This window comes from Myxocyprinus asiaticus, chromosome 20 (genome assembly GCF_019703515.2).
Source record: "Myxocyprinus asiaticus isolate MX2 ecotype Aquarium Trade chromosome 20, UBuf_Myxa_2, whole genome shotgun sequence".
Classification (NCBI taxonomy): domain Eukaryota; kingdom Metazoa; phylum Chordata; class Actinopteri; order Cypriniformes; family Catostomidae; genus Myxocyprinus; species Myxocyprinus asiaticus.
In genome coordinates, this window is record NC_059363.1 from 18167578 (window position 1) to 18195534 (window position 27957).

The 27957-nt window shown below is 39.8% G+C and overlaps 1 protein-coding gene across 1 annotated transcript in view; it reads left to right on the plus strand.

The window, feature by feature from the left end:
• The window catches only part of dlgap2a (discs, large (Drosophila) homolog-associated protein 2a), a 142095-nt gene that overhangs the window by 57575 nt on the left and 56563 nt on the right, over nt 1-27957 (plus strand). Inside the window, exons 3-6 of the mRNA XM_051646068.1 lie at nt 14936-15129; nt 24741-24809; nt 25826-25985; nt 27175-27394. Of these exons, the coding sequence (XP_051502028.1) occupies nt 14936-15129; nt 24741-24809; nt 25826-25985; nt 27175-27394 (643 nt within the window). The remainder of the gene's footprint in view (nt 1-14935; nt 15130-24740; nt 24810-25825; nt 25986-27174; nt 27395-27957) is intronic.

Here is a 27957-nt window from a genome sequence, read left to right on the forward strand (position 1 = left end):
TGGCACACAGCTGGCCTCCTGGCCTACGCAAATACTGTTGAGTGTGAGATTGTTGTTGGCACACCACACTGCCAGGTGCTGTACCTCTTCTTCGTCTCATCGTCACCACTGATCAGGCCTACCACCATGGTGTCATCTGCAAACATGATTATGGAATTGGAGCCATGCTCAGGTATGCAGTCATGGGTGAAGAGGAAGTAGAGGATTGGACTCAGCACACAGCCCTGTGGTGCACCAGTGTTCAAAGTGAGGATGGAGGAGTTGTGATTGCTGATCCTAACAGACTGTGGTCTGTTAGTGAGAAAGTCCAAGGTCCAGTTGCAGAGGGAGGGGCTGATGCCAAGATCATTGAGCTTAGAGATCAGCTTGGATGGGATCACAGTATTGAAGGCAGAACTGAAATCAATGAATAGCATCCTGACATATGTGTTGTTTTTGTCCAAATGAGTCAGGGCGGAGTGAATAGCTGAGGCCATAGCATCCTCAGTTGACCTGTTGGGTTTGTAGGTGAACTGATATGGGTCCAGTGTTGGGGCAGGCATGTTTTCAGGTGGGAGAGGACCAGCCTCTCAAAACACTTAGCGATGATGGGAGTAAGAGCAACGGGGCGGAAGTCGTTTAGGGCCACTGCAGCAGCATGTTTTGGTACTGGGACAATGGTGGCTGTTTTGAAGCAGGTGGGGACAATGGCCTGGGCCAAGGAGAGGTTGAAAATGTTGGTGAAGACATCTGCCAGCTGTTCTGCGCAGGCCCTGAGCACTCAGCCAGGGATGCCATCAGGGCCAGCAGCTTTATGTGCATTCACTCTGCTCAGGTTGGAGCACACATCACTGGTGGAAAATGTGAGCAGCAGATCATCAGGTGGGAGCTCAACTTTTATGGGTGGTTCTGTGTTTCCACGATCAAAGCTTGCATAAAAGGTGTTCAGTTCGTCTGGGAGGGTGGCATTACTGGTTGGGGGGGTGCTGTTCGCTGGTTTGTAATCTGTGAGGGCATGGATGCCTGTCCACATACGTCGGGGGTCATTGTTCTTAAATTTGTCCTCAATCCGCAGTTTGTAATTGTGTTTGGCTGCTTTAATTCCCCTATTCAGATTGGCCCTGGATAAATTGTAGGCTTCCCGGATGCCAGATGTGAAAGCAGCATCATGTTGTTGGTCTAGCAGAGCTTTATTTTCTAGTTCGGACTATGGAGGGACTTCCTTGTTCATCCAGGGTTTCGGACTTCCTTGTTTATCCAGGGTTTCTGATTGGGGTATGTTTTAATTGTTTTATGGGTGGTTACCTTGTCGACACACCTGTTGATGTGTTGCAGAACAGAATTTGTGTAGGTATTAATGTCCGTGTGTGAGTCCAGGTTGGCCTGAGAAGCAAACGCATTCCAGTCTGTGTTCTGGAATTCAGGCTGTAGTGAAGAGTCTGCACCTTCCAGCCACACTTTTACAGTCCTCACTGTGGGTTTCACACGTTTGATGAAGGGGGTGTATTTGGGGAGTAGGAACAGGGATACGTGATCAGATTGTCCAACATGGGGGAGGGGGATGGCTTTGTAGGCATCAGAGGTGTTTGTATTAACATGATCAAGAGTGTTGTCTCCTCTTGTAGGGCAAGAAATGTTTTGATAAAATTTGGGGAGTGCTGTCCTCAAATGGGCATGATTGAAATCCCCAGCAATGATAAAAGCTCCGTCCGGATGTGTTGTTTGTAGTTTACTAACAACAAAAGAGAGTTCCTTCATGGCTAGCTTAGCATTAGCATCTGGGGGTACATATACTGCAGCGATTATGGTAGATGTAAATTCACGGGGCAGGTAAAAGGGTCTGCACTTGATAAAGAGGTACTCAATATCAGCAGAACAGTGGGATTTGGTAATAACAGCATCAGTGCACCAAGTTCTGTTTACATAGATGCAAACACCCCCACCTTTGCTTTTACTGGAGTCCACAGCCGTTCTGTCAGCTCTATAGATATTGTGCCCCTCTAGCTCAATCGCGCGGGTTGGAATGGTGCTATTGAGCCAAGTTTCCATGAAAACCATAACGTTGCAGTCCAAAAACATTTGCTGAGTAATCCGAGAGAGCCGTAGTTCGTCGATCTTATTTGCCAGAGACCGTACATTAGCGAGGAAGATGCTCGGTAGTTCTGGGCAATGTGGGTTTAGCTTTAACTTAGCCCGCAGGCCGCCCCGCTTACCCCGTCTAAGCAATACATACTTAATTGAGAAACACTTGACAGAAACATGCATGTCTTTTAATTTATTTTTTTAATTGAAATTTAACTTTTAATAGGCTAAAGGAGTTTGTTCAATAGCACAGAAAGGGTGGATTTACCCCTGTCTCTTCAGCCTATTGATGAGTTGAATAAATTTATTAGCAATTATTATAATCAAAAGGTAATCAAAGCATTTTTAGTCATGTGCATTTATTCCGGTTATAATTATGAATGTTGCAGGTCAGTTGTGTATTTGACCTCTGAGGTGTGACTGAGGTTCTGACCCATGTCAGGAATGCAGTAGGGATGTGCACGTGTAGTCAAATACTCTAGTATTCGTTCTGCAATAATTATTCGATAAGTAAAAATACTACTCGAATTTCGCAAAGTTTTGCTTTGGTGGCCATATATACAGTGAGATGCATGTTAAAACCTGAACACACAAACTAAAACTGGCAGTTATAACAGAATGCACTGGTAAAGCTGTTGAGTGTGGACACAAGTTGTTCACATTAGATGAGAAAACCTTTCTGTCAATACGTTTAGATTGACACCAAAAAGCGGGTTATTGTGAGATAAGTGGTGTACTCTTTACTCCCGTATATGTGCAGCTCATCAGAAAGCAGGTGTGCATCGGTACCGTCTACTGAAATTTTGGTATTGTGACAACACTAATGGGGACGATGTCAGGGTACTGAAACATTCGGAAGCAACTGTGACAGGGAGGACGGCGTGGCCAGGCCGTGCACGGCCGGCGCTGAATCAGCTGATCGTGGGGTGAGCGAGATAAATGGGAGCCAGAGACGCCAGTTCGAGAGAGAGAGACGCACGCGGCCGTGATGCATGTGTGTTTGTATTTGTTTATGTTGGTTTTAAGTTAAGTTTGACATTAAAACTTTATGTTTACTGTTCAGCCGGTTCCTGCCTCCTCCTTGCCCGTCCTTATACTGTTACAGTGGTGCCAATACCCGGGATGGAGGAGGGATGCCCTGTCGCGGAGTCCTCGCCATTGCCATCTGCTAGGGGAGCAGCCGCAGCCATCTGCCTGGGGCTTGAGGGGTCGCTGCCAGCCGCCGAGAGCCAGAGGAACCGCTGCCATCTGCCAAAGAAGGGGAGGAGCAGTTCTGTCCACCAGGGGCCGGAGGACTCACTGCCGTCAATTTATTTTGAATCGTAACGCACCGGCCTAAATCGGGCAGGGGAGGAGTGTGATGAAGAGGAGGGTGTGGCCGGGCCGTGATAGTGCACGGCCGGCGCTGGATCAGCTGATCAGCGGGAGAGCGAGATAATAAGGAGCCGGAGGTGCCAGTTCAAGAGAGAGAGACGTATGCGGCCGCACTGCATGTGTGTTTGTTTATGTTTATTTTAAGTTTGATATTAAAACGTTATGTTTACTGTTCAGCCGGTTCCCGCCTCCTCCTTGCCCATCCTTATGCTGTTACAGCAACATTCCGACTTCCAGTGTGATCATGTTGTTGAAAGAGTTGTCTTGCATTTCACTACACAAAATAAAAGGTAATTTTTAAAACCTATTGTGAAAGTCATTAGATTCAAAGGGTTACATGGCAATTATTCTTCTATTTAACAGATTATTTAAGATCTGCACTATTTCATTCAATCGGCTAGAAATTGCATTTGATTTATTGCATTGAAATTTATTTTCCTATTGAGGTGTTTACATGAAAGTTTTCATTACAGTTGTGGTATGAGTCTGATTATTAAGGGATTATTAGGGTGCATGTAAACCAACCTAGTATCATATAGAGAATGTTACTATAACTACATTTTTGAAAACTGACTTTTACCTGCCGAATTCTACATTTCGTCGTAGTTTCCTCGTGAAATTAGCTCTAGAGGTGCTACAACAACTGTGTGTTTTATTCACTTTTACACAAATCATGACTACAACGGCTGATTATGACTTTATAAACACTTATTTTTTGCACTATTGCTCATACATGGCTGTGTTATGATATCCAAACACTTTTACTATAACACTTCATTTGAAAAACCATACATTTTAATTTTTGTATAACAGACTCACCTACATTTATACACTTATTCCACAGTAGCTCACCTCATAGAGTTTTGCATTTTGGACTCTGAAGAACGCAGTTAGACCCCAGCCAAACACACAAGCTGACACGTGAGAAGAAAGTGTCATAGAAGCAACACAAGATGCCATGGTTGCTTCTGAAAATGTGCTTTTCATTTTGCATTTTGTTTTTAGATCACTATTGGTTAGGTTTAGATTTAAGTTTTAGATTAGGGAGGTATGTTTTACTCATTAAAACCTCCATCTAATATACACATTAAAAACCTAGTTTCACTGGGAAACTGCAGTCAAACATGTAACAAGGCACGTAATTCGTTGTGCAAAAATGTTGCCATGGTCCATAATGTTCATGAGACCAGGCTGATGAAAATGTGACTATTGATTTCACTGTCAGATTTGAGAATGATAATTAAGCATGACTTCCATGCCAGTATCAGCTACCACCTGGTGGACATTATTACACAGAGCTCCAGGTGAAGACAGAGGCACAAAAACCATATATGCAAGATATACAATGCATAGGGGCGCCATGTAAAGGGGGCGCCAGCGGCTCACAAAAGGTGGGGCAATTGGCTTCCTCGACCCCTCCAACATCACGCCCCCCATCCGGTCAATGCTTATAATGGATGACACACACCCCCATCCCCCCTCGCTTGACAGATACAAGGAGCACAAAATTTCGTTTTGCATACCCGCTTGGAAATGTGCCCTGGGTGAAGGGCAGTTATTCATGTTTAAGAGTTGCATTGAAAGTCAAGCATTAGTTTTCAGACGTTATGACTTTGACATTGCAGTACAGGTTGGCAAGCATAGGCAGGTTTTTTGCTCTGCATTCTTGGTTTTAGTTGTGAACATCATAAATATTCACTCTCTGGATGGTAGAAGATCATGGAAAGTGTGTTTAATGAACAGACCACACCAGCTGAGCCTTGCAGTATCTATCTGCAAACTCCTTCACACTCTGACACACAGGTTCCCCTTCTCATTGTGATACCACCTTTCTCTCTCTCTCTCTCTCTCTCTCTCTCTCTCTCTCTCTCTCTCTCTCTCTCTCTCTGTATTTCTCACTTTCTTCTAAAGGCTACAAGAAGAGAGGATTGCATTTTAATAGATTTTCTGATAGGTCAGTGGAGGTGAATCTAATAACCAATTAATAAGTCTGTTTATAAGCTAGCAGGAGACAAACAACACACACACACACACACACACAGAGAGAGAGACAAAGAGACACACAGAGACAATGTCCTCACAACAACTCAGTAAATGTGAGAATCAGACAGCTAAAAAGGTCAAACACGGCTGGTGTTTGTGTGTGTGTGTGTGTGTGTGTGTGTGTGTGTGTGTGTGTGTGTGATCTGTGTCTGTGTGTGTGTTGTAATGAGTGAATGTGCTTAAATTTGTCATTCAGAAGAAATTCAGAGACACATGTTCACAAACAAACTTGTATATTATAGGGCTATCAATCACTTGTCACTTATAGTAATTACATCATATGCTGATTAAATACAAAAATAACAAATTCATAAAATCACAATTAATCGTGCATATCATTATTTGTTGAGAAAGGTGACTAAAAATACTTAAATATATAATGATTAAATAATTATACAGTATTTCAATCATTATAAATATAATATATAATGCAACCCTGATGAGGGACGGCTGGGGGAGAATGATCGCAATCAGCCAGGAGAGGGATAAGGTGGAGCCGGAGCTGCAGTTCGAGAGAGATTCACGAAACCTGTCTGTGTGTGTGTGTGTGTGTGGTTTTTTATGTTTATACATAGCTGGCTGTAAAGCAGTGCATGTTTTTGTTTTGTTATACACTGAAAAGTGTTTATTAAATGTCTGACGTGGATTGTTCACCCGGTCCCCGCTTCCTCCTTTCCACATTGAGAAACTGATTTGCCACAAAGACAGTATGAAAAATGCTAATAAAAACAAAAAGGAGTGATTTGTAAATTATAGTCATCCTTTGCTATATTGAAAGCACTACAACTATACATTTTACGATGTTTTTCCTTGTGTATTTCATTGTTTTTTGTTTTTCTAATAACACTTATTAAACGTTTGAGCACTGAAGACACAAGTTTGTTAAGTTTAGAAAGTGAAATTTTCCCCCAATCATCCATTATGTAGTTCTTTAGCTGCACAGTTGTATGGGGTCTTCGTTGCCATATGGTGTGCTTCATAATGTGCCACACATTCTCAATTGGAGACAAGTCAGGACTGCAGGCAGGCCAATCTAGCACCCACACTCTCTGCTTACACAGCCATTCATTTGAAATCCAGGCAGTATGTGGTTTGAAGTTGTCTTGCTGGAAAATGCAGGGACGTCCCTGGAAAAGACAGTACTGGATGGCAGTATTTGTTGCTCCAAAATTTGTACATATCTGTCTGCATGCCATGGGCACTGTCACACCCCTGGCCCATACAGACACTGGCTTTTGAACCTGACGCTAATAACAGCTTGGATGGCCTTTTTCCTCTTTGGCCTGGATAACACGACGGCTTTGTTATTCAAAAACTTTTTGAAATGTGGACTCTTCAGACCAAAAAACACAGTTCCACTGTTCTACTTTCCATCAAAGATGAGACCAAGCCCAGAGAAATTGGTAGCGCTTCTGGACAATGTTGATGTAGGGCTTCTGCTTTGCATAGTAAAGTCTTAACTTGCATTTGTGGATGCAGCAGCGAGTGGTGTTGACTAACAAAGATTTACTAAAGTTATCCCAAGCCCATGTTTATGATATCCATTACAGATGAATGCAGTTTTTAAGACAGTGATATCTGAGGGAAAAGAGATCATGCACATTCAGAAATGGTTTTCATTTTTCCCTTTACGCACCAAGATTTGACCAGATTCCTTGAATCTTTTAACCATATTGTACACTGCAGGGGGTGAAATGTCCAAAATCCTTCCAATTTGTCTTTGGGGAACATTGTTCTCAAAGTGCTGGATTATTTGCTGAAGCATCTGTTGGCAAATTGACAAGTCTTGAATGATCCTTGCTCTTGAAGGACTAGGCTGTTTTTGGAGGCCCCAAAACATGCCCAAAAACGTGACGCAAATTGGGAATGTTGAACCACATCGACAGGGAGGCCATGAATGCAGAAGATGTGGTTAATGACCGCCACCACTCTCTCCCTCGCTGTGGGTAATTTGGGGAGGGGAATGAAATGAGCCGCCTTCCAGAAGCGGTCCACAACAGTCAAAACGACTGTGCTGCCATGGGATGGGGGAAGACCAGTAACAAAATCCATGGCTATGTGAGACCAGGGTCTCGAAGGGACTGACAGAGTTTGGAGGAGCCCGGCCAGGGGTTGAGAGGAGGATTTATTAAATGTACAAAAGGAGCAAGTTGCAACAAACTGGCATACGTCCATGGCCACCAAAATCTCTGTCTAATGAGCGCCTGGGTGCGAGCCGCCCCTGGATGACAAGCTATGTTGGATGAGTGTCCCCACTGTAGGACGTTCGTCTGGACTGATCGCAGAACGAATAACAGGCTCACGCTTTACGTTCTTTGAGTCCGGACAATACGAGAGAACGAGTTGAATCTTGTGAAAAACAGTGCCCAGCGAGCCTGTCTGGAATTAAGACACTTAAGATACAAGCAATGTGGATGTATTCTAGGTTCTCATGTCCAGAACACGAAAGGTACACCCAAACCCTCTAACCAATGACACCACTCGCCCAAAGCCAGCCTGTCAGCCAGAAATTCTCTGTTACCAACATCGTAATTCCGTTCAGCTGGGGTTAGGTGATGCGAGAAAAAGGCACACAGATGCACCTTTCCATCCGTGGATGAGAGCTGTGACAGAACAGTTCCGACACCGACCTCCGACACATCCACCTCCACCACAAACTGACCCAAAGGGTCATGAGTCTTAAGAATTGGGGCGGTTGTAAACCTTTTCTTTAATTTAGAAAACGCAGCTTCGGCCCGCGGAGACCAACAAAACTCAGCGCGGGTGGAGGTGAGATCCATCAAAGGTGCGGCGAGTTGGTTGTAATTCCAAATAAACCGACGATAAAAGTTAGCAAACCCCAGAAACCTCTGCAAAGCTTTGCGGGAATTCAGGGTTGGCCAGTCGGAGACGGCTCTGACCTTGGCAGGGTCCAAGACCACTACCACGGATGAAAAGATGAACCCCAGGAGTGGAACCGACTGCGCATGAAAGGCACAATTCTCCACCTTAACGAATAGACGGTTCTCTAGTAGTCGCTGAAGCACCTTCCTGACATGCTGGACATGGTCCTGGATATTCTGGGAGAAGATCAGAATATCATCTAAATAAACAAACACAAAACAATCGACCATGTCTCTGAGCATGTCATTCACGAGCCCCTGGAAGACGGCTGGGCATTAACCAATCCAAAAGGCATAATCAAATATTCAAAGTGCCCCTATGGGTGTTAAAAGCCGTATTCCACTCATCCCCCTTCCTGATCCGGACAAGGTGATAAGCATTGCGTAAGCCTAACTTCGTAAAGACAGACGCTCCCTGCAAGAGTTTGAAAACTGAAGACATCAGCGGCAAAGGATAACGAATCTTTATCGTGATGTCATTCAGCATCCGATAATCTATGCAGGGTCGAAGTGAAACTTGGAACCCCCACGAAGAACCCCACCCCTGCCGGAGAAGAGGAAGGACAGATGAGACCGTCTGCCAGAGAATCATTGATGTACCTGTTCATGGCCTCCCTCTCGGGAGCGGAGAGCAAAAATCCGAACTCATGGAAGAGAAGTGCAAGGAAGCAAATCAATAGTGCAATCGTATGGGTGATGAGGAGGAAGGGTCGTGGCGCGGGACCGGCTGAACACTGCCTCAAGTCATGGCATGCCAATGGTGCTCTGGATAAATCCACCAATTCATCCTGAAATGAAACACAAGACTGGACAGGGGAGACAGCAGGGTTAAGACAATGAGACAGTCAGTACGGACTCCAAGCAAGAGCAGTATTGGTTGACCAGTCTATGTGTGGGTTGTGCATTACCAACCAAGGATGTCCCAATACCACTGGCACCGATGGAGACTGGAGCAGGTAGAAGGACAGCTGTTCTGAGTGGTTAACTGAGATGAAGGTCACGGGCTTGATGGAATGGGTGACGATGGTCAGGGGCGTGCCACTGATGGTATGGGCTGTGATCGGTTGACCCAACTGGACCACCAAAATCTGCCACTTGGAAGCAACATCGATGTCCAGAAAGTTCCCTTCGGCTATGGGTCCACCAACCAGAAAGCGTGATCGTTTGATCCGTACTGCAGTCGGGCCAGGAGAAGAGTCTGTAGTCAGAGGGTTTTGCTCAGGGGTGTTGTGCTCACCACTAACCCCCTGCCTACTGACGAGTGGTGGCTATTAATGGGCAGGAGGCGGAGACATGGCCAGGACGGGCACAATACAGGCAGAGTCCTTGGGTGAGGTGTCGCAGCTTCTCCTCTGGAGAAAGCCGAGTCCTCCCAACCTGCATGTGTTCTGCTTTGGATCATGGTTCCGATGGCCTGGCCAGAAAATTGGACTGAGTACAGCGGTCTGTCGCCCAGGCAGGCAATGCAGGGCCAGGCGCTGGTCCACTCAGATGGCCAGATCCATCAGATCGTCGAAACGGGGGGCAGGTCCAAGGCATAGATCTCATCCTGAATGTTGTCGGATAACACATACAGAAACCGGTCCCACTGCGCTTGATCATTCCACTCACAAGATGCGGTGAGGGTGCAGAACTCGGTGGCATAATCCATGACCGGCCAGTTTCCCTGAGACAATCCAGACAAAACCCTCGCTGCTTCACAACTTTGAGCAGAGCGATCGAACACTCGGCGGAGCTCCTTGGAGAATGCTTGGAATGAAGCACAACAGGGATGTACGTTGTCCCACATAGCGGTGTCCCATTCACCGGCCCTCCTGTTGAGGAGAGTGATGACATATTCCAGCTTCGTCATCTCCGACGGAAAAACAGAGGGCTGCAATGAAAAGTACAGGGAACATTGTGAGAGGAAGGTGTGGCAAGACCCCACTTCACCTGAGAAAGGGGCTGGAGGATTAAGACCGCCGGGGCCAGTGTAGGCACTTTCTGGGTGGGACTGGTTTCGGGAGACTGGCGGAGTTGTTGAACGGCAGAGGTGAGCTCAGCGAGCTGCGATGCCATTGTCTCCAGAGCCCTGTTGGAAGTGGAGATCTGATCTTGCTGATGTCCCAGTAAGGCCCGCTGCTGAGAAAGTGCGGACTGAAGACTGGATTTCTCCGCTGGGTCTATCCTGGCTAGATTGTTCAGTCACGTCAGCAAGCAAGAGACCCAAGAGCAGAGGAACAGTTCACTGAATTTATTAATTGCAGGAACTCAAAAGCACAGCAGGGCTGGCAAACCGACTGCAGCGGGAAGGCGATAAGTGTGTTCATAGGCGTGTGTGCATTGTGGCAGTGTGAAAGCAGATCTGTGAGTAATCCTCAGCGAAGAGTGAGTTCGTAGGTGTGTATGCGTCGTGGCAGTGTAGAGGGTAGATCTGAGAGGAATCCTCCGTTGAAGAGCACAAAGGCAAATGCAGCAGCAGGCTGAAAAGTAACCGCACTTCAGACACAAGGGTAGAGACTGGCAACCAACACAGAAACATGAGACAGAACCAACTGAGGCAGAGAGAGCGAGGTGAGTTACTAGAACACACAACAACAATCTAGCAAAGAACAACAAAGGGTTTAAGTAGGCAGACAATCAATGGAGAACAGGTGCTGTCAGCACTCAAATTAGTGGCATGATCAGCGTTCCCTTGGGAACAATCAGTGTTCCCATGGAAACGCCGATCACGCATGCTGACAGTGCCTGACACACATGAGGGAGAGACAACCAAAACAAACAGAACAAACTGCGTTTACTGCCCCCGGCTGATTAAATGCATTAATGCATTTTATATAATTAATCACACTGAATTAACGTGTTAAATCGACAGCCTTAGCAAATTATTAGGGCTGTCAAGAAATCATAGTAAATTGCAATGTATATACTGTATATACAGTACTGTGCAGAAGTCTTAGACACATTACTGGATATTTTTCACAAAAACATTTGTCTTGAAAATGCTTATGTGACATATTCTGCTTTTAGTGTATCAGTAGGAAATATAAATTTTAGATTTCATCATTCCCTTTGCAAATAAATTGAAGGCCCAACAGAGCCCGAATCTCAACATCGAGTCAGTCTGGGATTGCATAAAGATGCAGAAACAATTGAGACATTCTAAATAGATAGAAGAACTGGCAAGTTCTCCAAGAAGCTTGGAACATCCTATCTGCCAACAACTAAGAAAAACTGTCCAGGTATACCTAGGAGAATAGGTGCTGTTTTGAAGGCAAATGTGGTCACACCAAATATTGATTTAGCTTTTTGACGTTTGCTGGACTATGTATGACGTTAACTGATAAATGAAAGTATTTATGGAATTATTTTTGAAGACATCCTTACTATGCAACATTTTTCACAAGTGCCTAAAACTTTTGCACTGTACTGTGTATAGTGTGTTTTATAAATACAAATCAGGATATTGTATGTCTGAGACATAGATAGTCCCTCAGAAGTCTATTGTGATTATTAAATAATTGTCTGATTGCGGTTATTTGATCTAACCGTGATTAATTGAGAACCACGATTGTTGTATAATTCAAATTCCTATCACATTTCACTGTCCAAAAAAAGCAACTTTAAGCGAATATACTGAATAAATACCATGAACTATTGAACTCCGACCATCTCACAGAACCACACCGTGGGCCACACTCAGAGCAGCCTCTGAAAAGTGCACCAGTTTCACTTTAATTTAATGTTTGTGTTATAGCAAATGTTGGTGGTCATTGTGGGCTCATACACACAGTGTTAAAGACACTCAGTGACACATAGGAGGACCCCTTACTCTATTTCTGTGGAGATGATAGAAAAAATATATATATTTTCAAATACACACAGAATATTAAAAGTCTTCCTTTATGACAAACAAGGGCTCGTAGGTTCATTCGGAGGCCCTTAAAATAATGTGTAAAAGTATAATATAATATAATATAATATAATAATATTTAGGTTGTCTGAGTTCCAAAAACAGCAGTGTTAATGTTAAATGGACCAAGGCTTAAGTTAACCAACCAAAAAGAGAGACATATTTTTAGTATTTGTAAATATTTTCATATTTAAAATATAATTTTTCATTTCATTCATAAGTTTTTAAAGCCTTAAAGGAAATCATATATCCCTATTTTATGTTTCCAAGCTGAATATGAATAAATGACTTATATACACCTTAATAAGTAGACAATGTGTATATCAACTAATCGTCATAATCGTGAATGCCCTAAAACAGACAATTAATCATCATAATCTTAATTATTTGTTTAAAAAAATTAATTGTCAGCCAAATTTTTATAATCGTGACACCCCTAGTCCCTCATATAACAAACATGGTGAGATTTTGGTTGAGGATGTCTGAACTGATGTCGGTGGGCTCAAATCTCAGTGATTTATCAAGAGTTTTACACCACAAATTGTGTCTGTCCTCTGGCATTTTTGGTTAATTAAATGTCTAAAAATATCATACTCTTTCAAGACTTAATTAACCTAAAGACTTCTATGGATTATGTGTGTGTGTGTGCGTGTGTGCGTGAGTGTTCATGTGTGTACGTGTGAGACAGATTGCCCATGCCATTTGCTCTATTTCATTGACTTGTGGATCAGATTCATTCTCAATGCAGAATGCTAAAGACCCACAAGGTGGCTGAAATGTGCCCCTGTGACCTGGACGAGAGGCTGTCTGATAAACAAATGATTTTGGCAAAAGGACACAGTTAATCAATCTTTTTTATATTAAATGTCATGTACTATGGTTCAATTAGTCCACATTTTTAAAGGGACAGTTCACCTAAAAATCACCCTGACTTTCTTTCCTCCATAGAACACAAATGAAGATATGAGGCAGAATGTTAGCCTCAGTCACCATTCACTTTCATTGCAGCTTTTTTCAAATAATGAAACTGAATAGTGACTGAGATTGTCATTCGGCCTAATATCTTTATTTGTGTTCTACGGAAAAAGTCATATTGGTTTGGAAAAACATGAGGGTGAGTAAATAATAACAGAATTTGGGGGTAAACCGTCACTTTAATGAAATTTTTTGCATGTCCTGTCTATTATGTACATTGTAGCTACATTGAGTTCTTTTGTAAATAATGTACGTTATTGTAACGACTGGCTGCTGGCGCTGATAATGATGAAGACAATGAATTGAAGAACCCAAGTTCAATTTATTAATAAACGTGAAAACCCTAACTACAAACGTGAATGAAAAATAAACATAAACATGAACTTGACTTAACATAAACTTGACATGACATGACTTGACATGAAAACAGTACATCACATGACTAGGGAACACATGACATGAAACAGGAACTAGAATACAAAATAAAAGACATGATATACATGAACACACACATTAAACATTACAGTTATACTGAATTCATCCTATAGCCAATAACACTGTAGACTGTAGTGGTGTGTTGTTCTGAGAGGTTTTTTTTTATCAGTAGGGATGTAAAGTAGCGTTCTGAAGTTATGAGGATGGGGACGGTTGCTAAGTGACAAAATTGGCCTCTGCTATTGTGGTGATAAAAAGAACACGTCATAAATGTCATTGCCTCATTCCTGTCACATGATCAGTCAATTAGTGATCAGACTACAAAGAGACATTGTTCATATATGAAAAGTGAGTCATTAAGAGCATGACAACAACAGTAGTACAGTATTTGTCACTGTCCTTATGTGAAGATAGTCTGTGATAAGTGGTTGCCATGAAGATTTTCTTGGGAAAGGTGCCAAAAAAACAAATGTCAGACAGTAAAGGTGATTGGTCATGACAATGTCACGGTGTCAGCGATGTATAATGGATTGTATTGAGGAATCTGTTTTAATGAGCGTTCGGCCGTTACTGCAAACGCTGTTCTTATTTCCTTGGACTTGCTGACTGGTTAGTAAACAAACATACTAAAGATGCTTTTTTAAGCTACTCTACTCCTTTGTACTTAAAGAGGAGTGCACTGATGCTGGGAAAAGCATTTTTGTCTCAGCGAGAAGCTAAACCAACTTTTCTGTTCTTTTCATTTGCAAACAAGAAAGCATTTCCGAAATTACACTCAATTTGGTGAAAAAAATCAGCTTTGCGAACAACTGTTTATGTCTCTTTCTATCACTCTTATCTCTCATTTCAACACAAAATATGAAACAGTTTAAAGTGTCCCCAACACGTGGTCACTTCAAATGTTTTAATTTCATTGCTGTATATTACAAAACCTGCAAACAACTGATGCTAGACCTTTTCTCAAAACTATATTTACTTTTCTCAGCCATTGTTTTTCCAATTGCTTTTAACCTACTGGTGCTAAGGTCATTTTTATTGTTTATACACAACTAGAAAGTGTAACAATAATTTTATCTTCATTTTTGAATGGTATATAATTTTTTTTACATTGTTCTATACTTAAACCTCTTTTTGTGAAATGTTTTGCTTGTGCTATATTTCATTTAAATAAATGCCATTTTTGTATACAGTATGTGCATGTGTGACTATGCTTTAATATCCAACAATTATACAGCCAAACAAACAAGTGCGTGTACTGTATGTGTGTTTTCAGGTCCCTCAGGATGAATGGGGTGGGAGAGATGATGAAATCCCATGTAGAAGGATGCGAAGTAGCAGTTACGTTAAAGCCATGGGTGATCAGGACAGCGGGGACTCTGATGGCAGCCCTAAAAACTCCCCACAGAAAAGTGTGCAGCCCGACGCACTTGTTAAATCTGTGCTGCAGAGACAACTTTCAGACCAGAGGTACACACTGATTTATAAGTCAGTGAATCTCATTAAAAGGCCCTATTATACAGACAGAATGATTAACACACAGAGTCATGATGCAAAAACAGCCATGAACAAATTATTTGCCCATGGTCACAGAGGCCTTCGTTCTGCATGTATGAGATCCTGTTTGTTGAATATGCTTATTAGCTATCATTATTAGCCATCATGGCACTGGAGTTGAAATGTCTGCAGTCACATCAAAGATTACACATTATAGACACTCAAAAATGAGAATAGGATTCTCTGGTTTACTCCTTGGAACCAATATTTAGTAATGCCAGTAAATTTGTTTGAAAAATTGAAGCAATTAAGATGACAAATATCTTTGAGACAAGCTGCTAAAAATGGAAGATTCAGTGCACAGAGACACCTGCTAAAAAAAAACCAACTCTTTCTTGTTTTTCATTGGTGCTACATACCAAAATTTTCCATTTATTTTATTTATTTATTTATTTATTTAATCAGGGACAATACACATTAATAATACAAAAGAAATGTAAAATGTGCCAGATTTAGCCAAATTGGCTAATTTTCATCTGTAGTCCCTAGCAGTTATTTTATGTTTTCAGCTACCAATAAAAGTAGCTGTGTAAACCTCAGACATTATTAGGGGAATACTACTTGTATTAAGATGGTGCTTGTATGCCTGCTTTAAAGTTAAAAAGCCAATCACTTTGATAACATAGGTATTCCAATGCTCAAAATGGTGGCTATAGGATTAGAATCTTTGTTTACTTCAGAAACTTGCATATGCATTAGCAAGACCAGCCAGGAAAATACTGTTTTTGTGTGATTTAAGCTAAAGAAACACATTTCATGTTACCAGTGTTGTCATATTTTATTTCTGATTTGAAATATGTTACTGCAACATAATCTGGACCAATATTTTTGGAGATTTCTGACTCTCCCCATTTAAGTAGATTGGAGCTGTTCTTGCATGGAAATACTGGAAATAGCTGCTGAGAGGCTTTACCAATATGGCTGCTGAGTGAATTGTCTTACCTTAAAGAAACTTTGGTTTAACACAATTTATCATAGATTTTCCTGCCAAAACATCAGAAATTGTGTGGGAAAAGGCTGTGGATTCTGTCTAGGCCTACTCTGTGTAATAGGGAAATGCCCTGCTGGTTGTGTCAGGCACTGAACATGTCACGAAACAGACAAAAAATCAGTAATACAGTATCTACAAAAAAACGGCAACTGCATTTTGTTTAACATTTATAGATTTCAGGCACACTAAATGTGGTTTAATTATTTAAAATATTTTCTCCCATCCTTTTGAAACATTTCCATTATTGTTTTTTCTGTAGCCTGCATTGCACTGAATTTTGAGATATTCCTGTTTAACCGTTCCTCTTTTCCTACACCCCTCGCTCACACACAGTACCACCTGGTGCCTTTGTTCTCTCCTAGACGCAAAGATTATTTTCTGCTCAGGATTACGGGGGCTGTACACCATTATGCAAAGCATTGAAATATGATGTTATAAATCTGGCAAGTCTGCCTCTCTCAAAGTACATCTAATGAAAGGGAGTGTAGCACATTAAATGAGCTCTTCCCCTGAGTAGGTGCATGAAACAGTTTATTCACTGCTTATTATAAAAACTATATTCATACTGTATTAAGACTGTAACATTGCACATATGCTGCAATATGACAGATATATTACATTTGATCTTTTATTAAGTTAGCACCACATTCAGCTTTCAATTAACACTGGCCAATTTTGAGAAGCTCACAGCTCTTCAAAGAAAGTAGACCACCTTTGTTCTCAAAAGAGCTATTTGTTGTTGCTAGTTTCTCAAAAGAAGCAACACAATGCATCAGTGAATGTCTCTAGGGGTTAAAGATCCAAAGATTTTACCACATTACACTAAAGTGGATGATAAAATGTATCATTTACATCATTTACCGTGTTTGATTATGGTGAAACATACAGAAATATAATCTTTACCAAGAAAAGTATCTTTGATATTGGGTCTCATCCAGTGATCTCTTATACATTTTCGTAATGCACAGACAAAAGCCAATGACCTTGCTTAAAATGGTTTAGCAAAGTTTTCTTTTCTGTGTTGACATATTTCAGATTGAATCAGGAATTTTCTAGAGAGCATTTTGTTGGTGCAAAATGAGTCATCAATATATTTGCTTTGTTTGCCCGGAAAAGGAAGACTGTACATTTTACGTCTGTATCTACTTAAAGTTAATTTTGTCAACTTTAGAGGGTACTCTAGCATATAGATGGCCTTAAAACTAAACATGGAATAAAAAGCCTTCAAATTTTACTTAAGATTTTATGGGGACCAGTTAATTAAGACCAGTTGGAGCTACTTTTGAAAGATAAAGTTCATTGGCTAAGGTGCCTTTCAGACAACTTTTATTAATGTTCTTTACACCATTCTAATTGCATTCTGATTATAGAAGACAATAAAATAACTATTTTAAAAAGCAGCGATGGGAAGCACTGATTTAAAGCTGCACTATGTTAGATTTTTTGGGTTAAAAATGAACAAATTACCATTACTGATTGAGTGCATCAACAAACAGTGTTCAAAACAATGTCCTTACCTTATACCGATTCACTACGGTAAGCCTATAAAAATGATTTGTATTTTGAGCTGTGGGGTTTGATTTGGCGAACTTTCAAAATCTCTGGTTTATGACGTTTATCCTTGCATCATTACGTCATGTCCGCACATACAGGAAAGAAGTGCCGGCTGTCTCGTGTTCCGCTGGAGAAACTAACTACGCTGTTCAACTCAGTTCAAGAACACTCACACAGTTCAGGACAGCATCGTTGCAGTCTAGATGAATGTTTATCTGTTATCCATTTGGCGAAGTTGTTTACCTGCTATAATGCTTGGATATGTTGTCTGGTAGGGTTGTTGAAGCTTAAATTGCTTGTCATGCTTTTATGAATCGAACATTACTCGTGTGTTAACCGATCGTGATGTATCTATGTTGTCCGGTGAATTTACTGTGACATGTTTAATATGTTTGACGTCTGAAATTGACTTCTTGTAATTGTTATATTGCATATTTAAGCATATTATTTTTACATTTAATAAAGTATATTTTATCCCCATCATTATTGAATCCTCGTTTTATGTTTTTAGTTAACTTGTTATTGTGTGCATGCATAGACATGCTATTGTTGATTCTGAGGCTTGACAATGTAGTATACAAATAATAGTCTTCTACTGAACTCTTATCAGCCATATCTCGAGTTTAACCTCTTAAATTGAAAATTGTAGTACAATTCAAACATTAATAGTAGATAAAACACTTGAATAATCATATTAAGATCTACTGGTGGTGGCTGAGGAGAGTCCCCTGAACTCTATTTAAAAGTGCTTAGAGTGTAGTGTCAGAAAAGCAATTTCAGTGTAAAATTCATTCAAATATGTAATAATATGCAAGTAATATTTCCATTTCAAATGTGTAATCCTATAACAAAATATCAACATGAAAATATCACGTTATGACTCCGGCTCCAGACATGATCACACACAGGTGATGTCAAGATAAGCTCAAACTGGGAGATTCATCCACCTGAAGTGCCAGAACACTGCTGACGTAATGTATTCTTCTGCAAATTGCTTACAATTTTAAGTTTCAACCACAGATGTCGCTAGAGAGCACAAAGTTACGTTGTACAGCTTTAACATTTTACTGCACAGATGATTTTACATTTTCAAAATGTCATCTGTCTGTAGTCTTTCCAAGTGGGTGTGTGATACTTACACCTTCTTTGGAGATCCCACATGATCCACTTCCACTTTGAGCTTTGTGTGGCAGTCACTCTAGAGATGACTCTGGATGCAGTTCAAACCAAATGTTTGGTCATGTTCTGGCTATTTTTGTCAACCCAAATGAATAAATCTAGAGGAAAAATGACATGTTGGGTCACCCATCATTGCCTTCTGTCATGCAAAACTCTGGTATGAAAACCAGACTTGAGAAGAGAAGCCTCAGATTCAAACTGGCCATTCGATCAGCTCTAAAACTCATTCGCTGGGTGATGTTGGAGGCCAATAATCTGCCCTATTATGCTTTTATGGATCTTCCAGAGGCTGTTTAATGCATGCCTAAACATTTCTGCCCTCACTAATGGGCCATTTGTTGATTACTGATATTTCCGCTGAATAGACCAGCGTGACTGGCCATCTGCATATGGTGTGTTTTGTCCCCATATACTGGTGTCCGACCAGCTAGACCAGCACCAAACCAGCAGAAACAAGCATGGAAATTCATGTTGATCTAAGCTGGTAATTTTAGCTACTGTAGACATACAGTAGATAATATGAAGACATGTTGTGATTCCATTTTCCACAAAGCCACTGCAAGAACAGCCGAACATTCTAATGGAAAAGTATGATAGCTTCTAGAGTGCATGCAAGCAGATCACTGGAGACAGCCTCATTTATCTCTGCATGGCCTAGCCCCACTGAAAAGGAGCTGATGGAAATCCACAGAGAATACATTATATATATATATATATATATATATATATATATATATATATATATATATATATATATATATATATATATTTTTCTATTTTTTTATTTGTCTTATTGTGTATTTCTATATATACTTATATTTTCTATTCACTTTTTATTCTATTTTTAGTTTTATTTATTTTTATTATTATCTTGTCTTGTTGTTGTATTGTTTGTGCACTGGAAGCTTCTGTCACCAAGACAAATTCCTTGTATGTGTAAGCATACTTGACAATAAAGCTCATTCTGATTCTGATTAATACAGGAAGAGTGTGAGAGGGTTCTGATAACACACAGCCAGCAGCAGCTCCTCAGATTGATGAGACACAATGACCTTTGGTGTAGCTGATCTCCAATGACTGTTATTAGAGATCATCAGTTCAGTAATGTACTGCACAAATCAGTAGTGTGGACCACCCACACATGTGAATGGCATGAGAAAGCACCCCACTTAGATCCAAGCACCCACAGACCTCTGTAGAAAACTTTGCAGATTTCCAAAGAATTTGAATGCCTTTCATTAACAAAGTAATCTGAAAACAGTAGCTTATTAATTATTTTGGCTTATTACACAGCACTTTGGAATATTTTATTCTGATTGGTCAACAGCAACATTCAGTGATCAGATATTTCTGAACAATGACTGTTGTTCATAGCAACACTTGTGTTCAAGAATAGCTTGTTGCTTGTATCGCTTTTGCGGTCTTTGCAAGTAAGAAATTCAAATAATTTCAACTCCAATCACAATCTCATATTCATATATTTATTTATTTGGTAAATAGCCACCTTTGCACACCAAAATTCTGCAGATGAAGAAGGCATGGACAGATGTGAAGCGATTTACACTATATATTGTACAGTTCGTTACTGTTTATACTATTAAATTATATATAATAAACATTAACTAAACTAAATAAAATATATCAGAACACCACAATACACATACAGTACTGTAACTGATATAAAAAATAAGAAGAAACATACTGGAACTATTTCCATAAAAAATATTGAAATGTGATGTGTCACGCAGGGACTTGGGAATGACCAATTATTGTTTTTCAACATAATTTTAACAATAGTTTACTGTAAAAGTGCATGTGTTCTCTTGTAATATACATAATATAATTTTTAATGTTAATTGTACTGTAAAATCATTCTTTTTACTTCTAAAACACATATTTTTTTTTTTTTTACAATATTTTACTGTAAAATTACATATATTGTTTTGTTAAATATTGGAAACAAATTTACTGCAAATGAGCATGTTTACATGCACGTTCTTATGTCAAATATGCTTAATAAGCCGACAACGTGTGTGGTCATTTAAACGTATTAAACGGCTTTCCATTATGGGTGTAAGATCATAAAAGGTTTAAGAATAAACTGATCGACACATGTAGATTTGCGCCAATTACCCCGATTTTGCATTGCATGTAAACACCTTAACCGGTGTTCCTACTGGCTTATCCAATGTGCATATGTGTTGTGCGCATGCCTCTTTATGGTTTGATGTCAAAAACAAAGAATAACAGGATTTTTTCTGTGATGACTGGCTCTGCGTGACGTCATCTCAGCCGCGCTATACAGAACGTGCCAGCTATCTGAACTGTCTATATTTACCCATACATCATGTTTTCATATAATGTTTATGTTCTCTATTACCCACACCGGTCTGTTTACTGCTCATTCATGTCAGTTTGGTCCAAGTTCCCCTCAAAAACAGCTGTTATATCAAGGTACTCTCATTTCACTGGACTTAGTTGTTGTTTGTGTAAGTTCATTGATAGGTGCACATATCTATGGTTATTTCAACTCACTACATCCCATTCATTCATGAAAGAGTTCACTATTCCCCATTAATCACACAGAGACATGTCTGGTTACATATTCTTTAACATTTATTAATTTAACTCAACATTATACCGCCATTTAATCAGTTGCGACATGTGTTTCTCACACCTCTTCCTGCTTCCAGTGACTCCTCCTAGGAGGGGGTGTGTCCTAGGGAACCCTTTTTCTAGGCTAAGGGGGAGTCCATTTTGCCAGTAAGGGGGATGCATTGATTATGCTGTTTGCTTTTGAGTTCTGAGATCTGGTTTGAATGTATATGTATTTGTTTGGGTATTGCTTTTGATTTCCTCTCATTTTGATCATGTTTGTTTATTAGTTAATTTGTCCCCGTTATGAATAGTTTGCATATTTAAGGGTTTCATTTACCTTCTGTCCCCCTTGAATGGTTTAGACCCTCATTTGAGGCGGGAAATTTAGCCATGTGAGGTTTTGCTGATCTGAGCATTTTTCTTTTTTGTAGGGAGTCAACCTGTAAAATGCTGAATCTTAGTGTTTGTATTTAGCATTTTTCTTATAATTTATTTTTTCTAGTATATACAGTATATATATTTATTTCACTATATGTATATATGAGCACCCTTTACCACTGACCACAATAAACACATTTTTGGATTATTCCTGCATATCCTTTGCCTTCCTATCACCTACCCTTGACCCTGTCTGGGACACACTACGATACATGTAAATGCAGATTTCTTGCTTTGTCTGATTTTTTTTAAAATAAGCTTTAAAAAGTGGGATAATTTACAGGCAGCCGGTCATTATTGCAAAATAAACCCCTTTAGGGTGATAATGATCAGGGTTTATTTAGCGATAGTGACTGGCTGCCTGTAAATTATCCCTCACTAATTTAATTATGTTTTCAGATACCAATAAGAGCGTAGTACTTTTAGCTCTGTTTAACAATTTTACCATGTTTAAATCCTTTCCGCAGAATTCCGCAGATTTTTACCCAAAATCAGAATCCTTTGGGATCACTAAGTATGTTTGTAATAGATTTTTATTCTGAACAGCCTACTATGAACATAGAGATCAGCTCATTTAATTATCACTTTTGTCTTCTTTGCATTAGCAAATTAATGCACCAAATGCACCACATTTTGCTAGACTCCTTTGAAAATATTCAAAATAACTTAATAAATTACATAGCTCTGATGGTACTCCCTGCAGTGCTGAGATTATACTGTACATGCGGAACATCTGCCCTCTGCAGTTTAGCTGTGGAGCTTTAGAATCGATTGTAGTTACAGAGTAAGGCAGCGCCTCAGAAATCTCCCTCACAGCAGCAGCGGAGGACACACACAGCGCAAACTGAGGGAGACACATTGACTGTATTGATTTTTTTTTCCGCTCACAGCTAGAATCACCAACAGCAGCATCAGATCTGTCTTTACATTCTGAAGAGTCTCCAAACTCCAAACATGTTTCCTTCCTAATATCTCAGATTAGAATAAAGCCTCAGTTTTGTCTGTTGGCTCTCTGGCATGTCCATGATTTACATGCAAAACTCATAGCAGAAATGTCACCATGATCTGCTGTGAACATTCTGGAATGTGCTTGTTTGCACACACTTTTGGCAGGTCTCAGGAGATGGTTGAAGCTGAGAGAGAGTGGGAGAGAGTGTGATTATATTCCCAGAGGATTCGACAGGCAAGGGTTTTTGGAAAAGGATGATGCTGAAGAGGAGACTCTGGTCTCATTCTCTTTAACTTAATAGTCTCATTGAGCATGTGACAGAATCACAAACTCATACAAAGCACAGTATCACACTGAATATGATGCCCTCATTGGCACAAGTCCATCCAGACCCTAAATCAGGGGTTTTAAACTGGGGTTCAAGGAGCTGCAATGTGGTCCTTCCGTGGCCCATGAAGAATTTCAGAAAAATAAAAGGTTAAAAAAGTAAACAAATAAATAATCACAAAATATACAGAATTTGAAATTACTTGACTATTAGTTTTTGACATTATTATTTGAAATGCTCTTACATTTTACTTTCTAAAGACTGTCTTGATCCTTGGCATTAAAAAGTTTGAAAACTCCTGAACTAAATTAATTAAATGTCACACAGTGTCACACTAACAAAAAACTCGACAGTTATTTGACTGCTTGTCCTCTTCATATATTACCCAATTCTAGCAGACACGAGATTGAATGCACAAGAAAAAAATATTAATACAATTTTAGCTGTGAGAATGGTTTGCGGATCATGAACGATATACAGTATATTGATAGTCTGATAGTTACATTCAGCAATGATTCATACACGATGTAGCCAAAAGTCTGTGGACACCATATGTGCTTGATGAACATTTAATTTTAAAAGCATAGGCATCAATTCCTCCTTTGCTGCCATAACAGCTTCCACTCTTCTGGGAAGGCTTTCAACTATACTGTAGTAACATGGCTGCAGGGACTTACTCCAATTCAGACACAAGAGCATCGGTGAGGTCAGGCACTGATGTATGGCGATGGGGCCTGGCTCACAATTGGCGTTCCAATTCACCCCAAAGATGTTCAGTGGGATTCAGGTCTGGGCTTTGTGCAGGCTAGTTAAGTTCCTCCACACCAGATGCAGTAAACCATTTCTTTATGGACCTTGCTTTGTGCACAGGGGCATTGTCATGCTGGAATAGAAAAGTGCTCTCCCCAAACTGTTACCACAAAGTTGAAAGCAATGCCATAGAATGCCATTATTTGGAGTAGCATTATGATTTGTTTTCACAGGAATTAATGGAGTAGCCAAACTCATTAATTACAAAGGGGTGTCCACATACTTTTTACAATATAGTGTATTTTGGGGTTTTGGTTTACTATGGTAGGAGGCAGGCCCATTAAATGGAAAACATACTTTTTAACAGTCCCATTAAATGAAAACTTACAAATACACTTGTAGAAATGTGTGTGATTCCATCAAATGAACTACTAAATATTGTAGTCTATATATTGGTGTGTACTGTATGTGCGTCTCTATTGACATTTTGAGCTGTAAACCAATCTGTTATCTTTAAGCCAATGCTATGAGCAAAGAAACAAAAGCCTCTGGCTAAACAAGACAGCCACACATAATTAATATGTGACAAATCTTGCTCAGAGCAGCTTTAAAGCTTTGTGGTGAAACAATGTAAATTTGCCTACAACAAAATTCCAATAACACCTCTGTCAGGTATGTAATTGTTTTATCCATCTGTCCATCCTAAATAGCATCATGTCTCTTTTGTCTGTTTACAGCTCATACCGTCTGGACAAGTCAAGCCGGGACATGGTCAAATACCTCACCAATATCACAGCAGATTTAAGGTGAATACAAGCAAACAAAGACACACTAGCCACTCAGAGTACTGTATATGTATAGGAATAGTGTACACATCGATGCACACATAAAGTAGAAGTCTTCTTCTAATCTTCTCTTAATCCTCTAATCTTCTAATCATACATTTTGTCAGGTTCACTAACAGAGTGAAATACTGACTTGTTCAATGCAGACTTAAACACGTGTCATGTACTCTCTGCTGTAAGATTACAGGTATTTTGAAGAGTGTACTAAATTTATTTTTATCTTTCTGTTATTTTCTGTCTTACTCTGTATGAAGATACACAATACATTTTATAAATAGGCTTTAGCAGATACACAGGGGCTAAAATACGCACATCTCATAGATGCAGGTGCACAGCTATACCGTACATCAATATTTACACAATAATTATAATAGTACCAAAGATGTTTATATCTATACTGTATCTGTTTTTTTTTTTTCTTTTTTTTTTTTTTTTGAAGTGCAAAAATTTTGTAACATAGTATTACTCTTTTTTTCTCTAGTTCTTTCCCTCTTTCCATTCCTAATTTTCTCTTTTTGAGAGTCCTGTGGTAATGTATTTCTAGGTTATCTGAGGCACAAGGCAGTATTGAGCACACTGGCTCATTAAGTAGCCTCTAATTTGCATTTTGCTTCATTTTCCAGCATTGATTGGATGCTTCAGCAGAGTGGCCAATCAAAGTGCCATTTTTAGGTTGCATTGATAAATCAGGAGACAGAGAGAAAAAAGAATCAGGGAAGGTTTGTTAAGGAACTAACTAAATAATGTGCAAATTCTTACATGTTATTATGGCATAATAACAAGTCCAACTCCAGATGATCCTTTATAGATTATAGATTGATAGAGACATGAATAGACAGACAGATGGATAGGTGGATGGACGGACGGATGGACAGATAGATAGATAGATAGATATACAGTATATTTTTCTCACTAGTTCTTTTCTTCTACCCTTCTTTCTTTTCATTGTCTTTTTCACTTCATGTGTGGCTATATAGTCAAAGTTACCATCTTCAGACCTCTAGAGAAATCCATCCCAGCATCACGCTGGAACCGTCTCCCAACTACAGCTCGCCAAAGTTTCGCTCCAGGAACCAGAGCTACATGAGAGCGGTGAGCACCCTTAGCCAGGCCAGCTGCGTCAGCCAGGTCAGCCAGGTGAGAGTCACATCTGCCCAAATAATCAAAGGCTTTTTACACTCGTCACAGTGCTGAAAGTTCAATAGATACTACAAAGGATTTAGGGCCCATTTTGCCATTTCCTCAACATAGTGTTCGTGTTTGTGTGTCTTAAAATTGTCCATTTTATCAGCCTCTAACATCTAAATCTCTCTTAAAGTAATGGGGGTGGTATTGATTTGGCTGGAGGTCTTAAAACATGGCTTTCACTCTCTTAGCCCCCTTTTTACACACACTGCCCCTCTCTTTCCATTTCTAAGTGTCATCAGTGTCTTGCTTTGGTCATTAGAGGTTAATTCCCTTTCAATGGAACAAGATGGCAATCTCAGATTTTAGAGATTGCTAAATGGGAATCTGATGGGGAGTTAGAATCCTATCAGAAGTCTAGACTGATATTGCTTCATCACATGATGAAGATGTTTATTTCAGTATTTATTTGATGATCTTAGCAGGCATTGCTCAGGGATTGGTGAAGTATATGAAGGAAACATCCCATCTGTTAAGTATTACCTCATTTCCCCAGACTTCCACAGAAAGATTTGATATTTGATCCACAGAGAGTGTGACAAGACCAAACCATGATTTTTATCTCATAAACAGGCCTGTGTAGATAAAATTATACTGCACACAAGGACTGGGGGAGAAACAGCAAATAAAGGCAAGAAAAATTAAAGAAAGCCGACAGATTCGAAAAAGATGGAAGGATTGTTTGAAGAAATAGCAGGGTTCAAATGGGCATCAAAAAACTGGAAATATATAGTAATTCAAAATCTTTTTTCAAAGGCATGGACATTTCTATAATTAATATATATATATATATATATATATATATATATATATATATATATATATATATATATATTGTAATTATCCCCTGATCTAAAATATTTAATTTGCTTAATGTTTCTCTTTTGTAGAGTAAAACTGATGTGTGTGATTTGTGAGTGAATTGTTTTTTGAGTAAGTTTGTTGAACCAGTTCACAAATTGGCCTGAATGACTCACTACAAATCATTTGAAAGATTGATTTATATATTTATTTAAGTATTATAATGATTTTTATAAATATCTGGAATGGTCATGGAAAGTCATGGAAATTCATTGATCAAAAGTGTGGGCACTTTGAAACTAGTTGATATGTGTTGTCTTGGTATTTTCTGCCCCAACAGGTGAGTGAGGCGGAGGTTAATGGGCAGTTTGAGTCGGTTTGTGAATCTGTGTTCAGCGAGGTGGAGTCTCAGGCCATGGATGCTTTGGATCTGCCAGGCTGCTTCAGAACACGCAGTCACAGTTACCTGCGAGCCATCCAGGCCGGATTCTCACAAGACGATGACTGCGTTCCTTCTATGACATCATCCACTGTCACCTCCACCATCAGGTCCACCACAGGTAAGTGGGCTGACCTTGTGGAATACAGTCACCGTGCACACCTGTGTCTGGCCTTGGCTTGTGTCTGTCTCTGAGTAGTGGTGGTTATCTGCAGCAAGGTTCCAGATCACTTTCAGTCAATCTCATATGCTTTCCTCAGGCTGCACATAAATCCAATTTGTTTTTAAAATCGGATCTTTTGGGATGACTGTCTGCACTGTCAGTTTGCGGTGATTAAATCAGATCTGTATGTTCAGACAGTTGAAGTCAGTATTTTCGGGATATCTACATAGGTTGCTATAACAATTACATAACAACATATTAACAAAAATAATTTTAAAAATATTGTATTTCAAACCACATATAGAAGTGGTTTGGATCTGGTTTATAAAAATACAATTTCATGTTGTTTTGTTATGTACAAACCATTCAAAATGGATTTGAGTCAGAAATGCAAAAATATCAGATTTTTGCTGCCTGTCTGAACAAAGCCATAGTCTGTTTCTGATGTTATTGGATTAAGGACATACCCAAGCAGTTTTAATTATTATAGATTCTGGTATTACTGTATGCATTTAAACTTT